General features: G+C 37.9%; 1 protein-coding gene and 1 long non-coding RNA gene across 2 annotated transcripts; both read left to right on the forward strand.

Moving 5' to 3' along the window:
• Positions 1–762: 762 nt before the first annotated feature.
• LOC307000536 (HMG domain-containing protein 3-like) lies at positions 763–4,783 on the forward strand (the record flags this gene model as incomplete). Its single annotated transcript, XM_079616178.1, has 14 exons — positions 763–799; positions 878–982; positions 1,107–1,297; positions 1,386–1,527; positions 1,677–2,110; positions 2,709–2,768; positions 2,849–2,968; positions 3,048–3,095; positions 3,187–3,264; positions 3,355–3,432; positions 3,580–3,677; positions 3,956–4,016; positions 4,236–4,280; positions 4,709–4,783. The coding sequence occupies 14 exons, from the start codon at positions 763–765 to the stop codon at positions 4,781–4,783; spliced, it is 1,572 nt and encodes a 523-aa protein (XP_079472304.1).
• Positions 4,784–5,037: 254 nt separating this feature from the next.
• On the forward strand, positions 5,038–5,739 carry LOC307000730. The gene is made up of 3 exons (XR_013798076.1): positions 5,038–5,214; positions 5,317–5,405; positions 5,487–5,739. It is a non-coding gene; the product is annotated as an uncharacterized lncRNA (long non-coding RNA).
• Positions 5,740–8,264: the final 2,525 nt, after the last annotated feature.

Genomic DNA, 8,264 nt, shown 5'->3' on the forward strand with positions numbered 1-8,264 from the left:
TTGATGGAACTCATGAGGGTGAAAACACCTACCCACCAAAGGATGCTCCAGCAATACAAGGCATGGTACAATACATCTTAATGAACAAAAAGATACCTTCTACTATTCCCAACCATTTGAGACTTTCTTCAGTGGATAAGGAATTTCCACGACACCTAATTCCTGAGGAGACATTGTGCTACCACTGTCCAAACCGCATGGTCCTCAGTGACCCGATCTGCATTACTCAAAAGGCTAAAATTCTTACAACCACAGGAATTGTCCAAGGTGGATTATTATTTATTTTTATGGTTGTGATTTTGTACTTCTGATAATGTTGTTTTGAACTGAGCCACTCTTTTTTTTACACCTTTTGTGTCTGCAGATATTTCTACATACTACAAATACTGTCCTCAGTGTGGAGCACTGTACCGGTACCAAGAGTGGAGTGAAGGTCTACATAATTTCAATGACCATGTCCTTCTTGATCTACCTCTCTGCCTCACTATTAGAAACCTGTTGCAGGTGATGCGTATATTTTTTCTTTATTCTTTAAAGTTGTTTTTATTATTTTAATGAATAGCAGTAATTAAGAGTGCCGTTTCTATATCGTAGGTCCACACTGCAGTCAGCAGAATAGTTGAGTATTTGGAGTTAACTACAGGTGTCCAGTTCCCCTCAGCCGATACAGTTTTGCATGGTTATCTTCATTTTGAAGCTCTAACAGACCATGAATATTAGTATTCTTGTGTGACCTGTGGTGACCATCCGCCTGTGGTCATAATGGACCTGCACAAGAAGGCATCTTTTCATCTGTCAGGTAAAAAAAAACCTTTTAGTTTATGGATTGCACAAAGGTAGACCATGGTTTATTAACATTTTTCTTCATTTCCTTTAGTGAGTGACCTTGCACAACCTCCAGAAGATTTTAATGGAGATGTGGATTCAGAACAGTTTTGGAAGGCACTGACAGAGGAAAGAATTGCCCGTGGATTTGTTTCAAGTAAGAAAGCAAATCCACCAGCAATTATTAAATGTTACACCTATGTAGATTTGTATTTAGTAAGATAAGACAAAAGGTAAAATGCTGATTTCTACGATATACTGACATGTTTTGTTTACCAAAGGTCAAAAAAACAATCCATTCAGTGTTCCTCCAAGTTTTCACTTTTGGGCACCCTGGATAGGGAGAAATACACGGCGCTCAGACTGTGTTCTTAACACAGAATTTGACAAGATCCGTCCAGCAAAAGCAGCAGAGGTCTCTGAGATAACTGTGTCAGAGGATCGTCTGAGAGATGAGCTCTGCAAACAGAAGGTAAAATCTCTATTCAATGTTGTCATCATTTTATGTTGTTGTCCTATCAAGGGTTAAGGGATTCACTGACACACATTTTCTTTAATAGGTGCAGGTGATTAGAAATTTATGCAGAGAGTGTGGTTTGGATGCCACTGGATCTCGAACTGACCTCCTTTTAAGACTTTCGCAAGAAATGAAGTCACGAGAGGCATATGACAAAGTTTTTGAGAAAATTTGGGCTGCCTCAGGTAAACCTCAATATTGCAAATGAGAACAGTAATAGCAGTAACTCTAAAATATACAATGTGACATTGATAACATGATTAGGTCTTGCATGAGTATACAAAGCATTACAGTTTCTAAAAATCTGCTTTTCTTTTGTGTATTTGCATTTTAGGTGGTTGGGCTGTGATTATGTGTCCGTGTGGCATTGTCTACAGTTTGAAATGCAACATCCGAGCAGAGAGCCCGCGTGATTTTGCGGACATGCTTCTTTCATGGAAGCATATGCCGAACATTGTCATCTACGACTTTGCACGTGGACTCTCAACCCACACTAACCTAAGACAACCACAAACAATACCCTTCACACCATTTGAAGGGAGGTTAATGGACCCAACAGCAGAAAACATTGCGAAAGCCAAAGCTGGAAACGTAAAGGTGTCACTACCCTGGCTGACATGCAAAAAGGAAAATCCTGACCCTGATGGCCACCCTATAACTGGTTCAGCAGAACATTATGTTCTGTATGACCGGTTCCATGAGGACAACACAAAGGACGCTCGAGATTCACTGCGGAAGCTTCGCCTGGTCCCGCAACTGGCTGGAAAAGTTAACAGCCAAGTCGTGGAACAGTTATTTGCAAAACTAAAAAAAAACAACTACTTCCTAAACATGGCTTTGCCGTCGACTCATGTGTTTCTCATGCGAAACATAATTCACCATTACAATATTCGCAAAAATGAAGAACGACTTAAGCACATGAAAAAGGAGTTTCAGAAAACATTCTAATGAATGTCCACAGCCAGGCTGTTTTGGGTAATTTTTCACTGTACTTGTGCACTTTTGTTATGAATGTAACACTTTATTACTCATTGGACTGATCTGTTCATTTATGTTTTTGTAGAACATATAACATCTGAGGAATCCATGGATGTGTCAGTAGGTAAGTACATTGTTGTGTCCAGTCCCCTTCCTCAGGTGGAGCTACACAAAGTTTATGATTTCTAAGCTTGATTGTTTTTTTTTTACCTTACTTTCAGTAGCAGTGCCAGACACCATTTTAAAACCCTCAGAAACACCAGCAACCATTGCCATCCCTGCAGTGAGTGAGACTGCATCACCAGCCATTACAGCAACCATTGCCATCCCTGCAGTGAGTGAGACAGCATCACCAGAAGCCGCTGCTTTGGGACCAACAAACCTGTAGGAATACTTTTCACCAGTAAAGCCATGGGAAAGGGACTGGCATCCAGTGCAAGAAAAACTGGTAAAATTATTGTTGAAATTTAATGTGCATGCATTTGCAGTCGAGCACTATTGTTTGACTATTTAACATTTTTTTTATAGCTTGATTACGTGCTGGATGTCAAACGGCCTGGAGCTGAAATTATTGTCAAGGAGGGGAAATTGTGTCTCATTAGAGAGGAGTTTTGGAGCTTGGGTTTGCTGAGGGATATGGATTCCCACGTAAGCAGTCTGCATTTGGAAAGCTATATTTGTATTTAAACATTCACTAATGAGTGACTAATTTATTTTTTTATTGCAGATTGGAAACGCCTGCATGCAGCTTATTATTGAAATGGCTCGGAATATTGTATGTATATAAAATATTACAATGTAAACTGTCAAAGAGTATACATGTGTCTGAATCAACCTACATTTTTGCTTGCTTTCTTTTTCCATAGGGCAAAGATATATGCATAGAGAACTTTTATGTTGTTCCTACTTGGAAGGAAACCACAAACATTGTTACAGCATTACCAGTGAGTGTATATAGTGAGTGGGAGGTAAAAACTATAAAAAGGCAATAATTCTTATTTCAAAAATTTCATAATTTCTGAAATCAATTTTAGGAGGATGCAGATATGAAAGACTTGATAGTCTTTCCAGCATGGACAAAAGCTAATGGCCCTGACCACTACATTGTCTGTGTAAGGAATTATTTCTTACTAGATATTGAATGTCTCATAGATATGTTGATTACAGCGTAATTGTTGTGTTTCTAAAACTAAACTTATCATCAATGCTTCTTCCAAGAACTTTAAAATGAAATCTTGTTACACCTTAACACATTATAGATTATGAGGCCACTTCGAAGGGAGATAGTCTTTTTAGACTCTCAGTATGCAGAGCACGAATCCGGCTTTGGAGATGAGGAATACAGAGCAATTTTTAGGTCCAGCTATGAATTTAGACATGCAGTTTCAGGCTCTAATTTTGGCTATGTTCCTTTAGCCATTTCTAGCTTTTGTTCTACTATACAATTAGCTTTGTTCAAAGTTTAAAGGCCATGTTCTATTGCCTTCACTCAAATTTTTGGCTATGTTCTCCTAGCCATTTCTTGCATGTTTTGGCTACGTTCATTTAGCCTTTTTTGCATGGTGTGTCTGTTCTCAGGTTACAAATGAGCTGTCATTTAAATTTGATCAATCATATTCATGTTTTTTTCTACAGACAAATTGCCAACCAAATTGATCCAGGGATCTGGACAGAAATGACTGGAAAGGATTTTTCGGTGATAATTCTACTGCTCAGATTATTATTTTGCATCCGTACCTTTTATCTATTATTAATTTCTAAACTCACTTTTTCTCATTTTCTCAATCATAGGCTTTGCCACGTCAGACAAGAGGGAATGACTGTGGTGTTTTTGTGCTGATGGTAGGGTCTTTAATGTGTTTATAAGTAAGGTCTAGTGAACAGTGTTAAAAACAGCTTGTCTCCTGTATTTCAGTACACCCTCTCAATGGTCTGTGACATCGAGTTCGATTTCCAAGAGGTAAGTTACAAAAAGGAAATTTATGTTTATTTTATTTACTTTAAGTTTATTTGGTAAAACAGTATGACCTTTAACTGGGCATTTCTTTCAGGTTGACATGCCCATGATTAGAAAATGGTGGTGCCTTATGCTAATGGAACGATTTCAAATTGACGGGTATGTCAAAAAGTATTGTACATTTTGGTAAAACATTATTCAGAGTTACATTTGTCATATTACTTTTGAATATTTTTTCAATACATTTTATTTAGCATGAGTAACTAAACACCCTTAATAACTCTCTTAAGCAACAATTTCTTTTCTTTTCTTTTTTTTATTATTCCTATAATTTTTTATTTATTATTGTTTGCAAGCTATGGGCACAGGTTTGCCTTCTGGACAGACGAGGCAAAATGCTTATTGGAGGCAAAAACTCAACCTCTGTATAGGCTAAAAAGAAGCAGAAGCACCACACAAGATGTCCCACAGCACGTCCAAGCAGTCCAAGATCGGACAAGAACTGAAGAAGCACTGGTGGACTGCATTGTGTCTTCAAAGGGGACAGAGCAGCATTTAGTGAATGAAATGGTCATTTTTCACCATTTAAATATTAGCATTCCTAAATGACTCACCCAGGGCTGTGATCATTGTCAACTTCAACATTGTCAATTGATTGTCCAATATGCTCTTTAGCTATATTTTTAATGGTTATGCCAATTATTCATTGATGGCTTGTGTATATATAAAACAACACTTTTTGTTTGCCCCGCAGGATGTTCTCAATGGGAAACCATCAAAGTGGTTCCCCCTAAAGCCACGTGTGCCAGTTTACATGGACAGTGAGCAGCAGTGTGCCGTTCTTTTTGAACACCTCAAAGCTCTGCTACACAATTGTAAAACTCAACTGAACTTCACAAATGAAGTGGAGTTCATTTGTAGTTTTCTTTTTCCTGAGGTAGGCCCACACATGTGTCAATTGGATTGTTTCTATTATTGCCATATATGAAATGTTTTATACATTAATTAATTCATTTTATTTATTTATTTATATGGACAGGCCATCATTCATGGCCTATGTGAGCTGCAGGCATTATCCTGGCAGGAGGCTGAGGAGGTGTTCCTTCGTGGCCCTACTTATCACCCTGGGTATGCTTGTAATTTGCATTCGCAAATTTTTTTTTATTATTACACAATATTTTTGACAATGGCATTCATCTTTTATTTTAGTGAAGTTGAGGAATTTGACCGGGTGATTGCAAAAAGAATGCGAAAAGAAGCAACATTTGCCTACCAGAAAGTAATTATTTTACCTTATGCATTTACATTACATTTTACATTTATTCATTTAGCAGACGCTTTTATCCAAAGCGACTTATAAATGAGGAGGTTTTTTGAATGCAATTGAAGACAAAAATAAAGTCACTAACACAATTCTTTCTTCCTTTTTTCTTTGCTTTGTCCTGTTTACAGCAAGATGACAGTGATTAAGGTGATCTTTAAAGCTGCAGTCCGTCGTTTTTCCTCTTTGTCGCCATCTCTGTTAGAAATCTGCAATTGCAGTTATTCGCGGAATTATTAACTGTGCGTGGGTGGTAAATCGGCATGAAACAGCGCGGATGAACACAATGTATTGAGGAGAACATGTCGCTGCCGCGTCGCTGTGGATACTGTACTGTCATCAGCAATGTCAGAGTATACTTTTTGAAAGTGTCAACATTAGAATTTTCATCTGAAAATGTCATCTGAACAAGTAAGTAACATTCACTTTTGTTCTGACCAAATTCGGGGGGTGGGGGGAAGCATTGCAGTAGCTATATCATGCTGATTAAATCTAACGATTGCTTATATCACGTCAAAACGTGACAAATATATTTTTTCTGTAGCCACTCTGAAGTCCGAAGTCTTTAGGTTTTACAACTGGTGAATCTCCAGTTGTCACTGGTGATTGTCGCTTTAAACTTTCGGGATCCGCCATACCAAGTGCTAAGCTAAATCTCCACCTCCATCATCCACACACGCTAGCCGGGGCTCCTTCTCTATGTGTACAGAAGTGACGTAATGACGCAAAGACATGCTCGAAATTCCCGCGGAAATCCACCAGTACCACTGGAATTAAAATCATTATTACAAGCTTACCGTTTTGAATCGAGGTAAGGCAAGCAGATCGTTTTGAACACTGGCTGGTTACGTTTTTTTTTCAAAAATGTCTTTTTTTATATTTTTAAACCCAAAAAAGTGCCGGACTGCAGCTTTAAATAAAGTACAGATTGTTTATTGGTGTTTTGTCTATTATTTGAGTTTTGCTTCACATTCAAAATATAAAAAAACAGGTTTTGTAATGTTAGCATGGTATAATGTTAATTAGACCATTATATGTTGAACTAAAAGAAAAAATGGAATTTGAAACATTGTACAAAAACAAACTAAAACATTGTAGCAATATAATATCACATAATATTTTTCAGATGATAGTTCAATCTGTATTTGTGTCCGTTACATCAGTAATTTCCTTTCAATTACACCCACGCTCAAAAAATAAATACTGGGTAATTAGTTAGTTTGAGAACACAATGATTATTATTTTTTTTTGGTACATGCATTAAGCAGGGAACGAAAATATTTATTTGGATAACTTTAAATAAAAAGAGACTTTTTGGAATGCGTAATCTTGCATTCCAATGTTTTCAATGGCATTTGGATAAGGGTGTTATACGATCTTCCGAACAGCAGGTGGCGCTGTCTCGAAAAACGAGGGGACTGAGAATGCGGGACTCTGGGTGCGGGACTGTAGATGCAGCAGGCTCCGAGTCTGCAGCTTGATAATGTTGCTAATTCTTAGGCCCCCATAGCCAAGTGGTCAATTCACTGACATATAGAGGTGGTGATTTGTAGGTGACACAAGTTCAAGTCCTGGCTCGTGGACTTTTTTTAATCCCATATTTTCCTATCATAATAAAAGTAAAAAACTCCTAAATATATTTTTATAGACTGGTCCCAGGTAAGCTCCATCCCCACACAAAATAAAATAAGCATTTTTTAGGCATCAACACCTCTCATAATGGCAGTGGGGGAACGGATTCCGACATATGTTTTTTTTACAGGGGGAACAGAATCCGACGGCAAAAAAACAGCCGTCGAGATCCGTTCCCCCTGTATTTTTTTACACTAGGAGGATCTTCTAATATATATCAAAGTGTTGGTAATTCTTAGGCCCCCATAGCCTAGTGGTCAATTCACTGACATATAGAGGTGGTGATTTGTAGGTGACACAAGTTCAAGTCCTGGCTCGTGGACTTTTTTTAATCCCATATTTTCCTATCATAATAAAAGTGAAAAACTCCTAAATATATTTCTTTAGACTGGTCCCAGGTAAGTTCCATCCTCACACAAAATAAAATAAGCATTTTTAGGCTACTACATCAACACCTCTCATAATGGCAGTGGGGGAATGGATTCCGACATATGTTTTTTTTTACAGGGGGAACAGAATCCGACGGCAAAATAACAGCCGTTGAGATCCGTTCCCCCTGTATTTTTTACACAAGGAGGATCTTCTAATATCTATCAAAGTGCTGTAAATTCTTAGGCCCCCATAGCCAAGTGGTCAATTCACTGACATACAGAACTGGTGATTTGTAGGTGACACAAGTTCAAGTCCTGGCTCGTGGACTTTTTTTAATCCCATATTTTCCTATCATAATAAAAGTAAAAAACTCCTAAATATATTTCTATAGACTGGTGCCAGGTAAGCTCCATACCCACACAAAATAAAATATGTATTTTTAAACGCCACTACATCAAAACCTTTCATAATGGGAGTGGGGGAACGGATTCCGACAGATTTTTTTTTACAGGGGGAACAGAATCCGACGGCAAAATAACAGCCGTTGAGATCCGTTCCCCCTGTATTTTTTTACACAAAGAGGATCTTCTAATATCTATCAAAGTGCTGCTAAATCTTAGGCCCCCATAGCCTAGTGGTCAATTCACTGATATATAGAGCTG

Source organism: Phoxinus phoxinus, assembly GCF_949152265.1.
Source record: "Phoxinus phoxinus genome assembly, chromosome: 6".
In the NCBI taxonomy this organism is placed as follows: domain Eukaryota; kingdom Metazoa; phylum Chordata; class Actinopteri; order Cypriniformes; family Leuciscidae; genus Phoxinus; species Phoxinus phoxinus.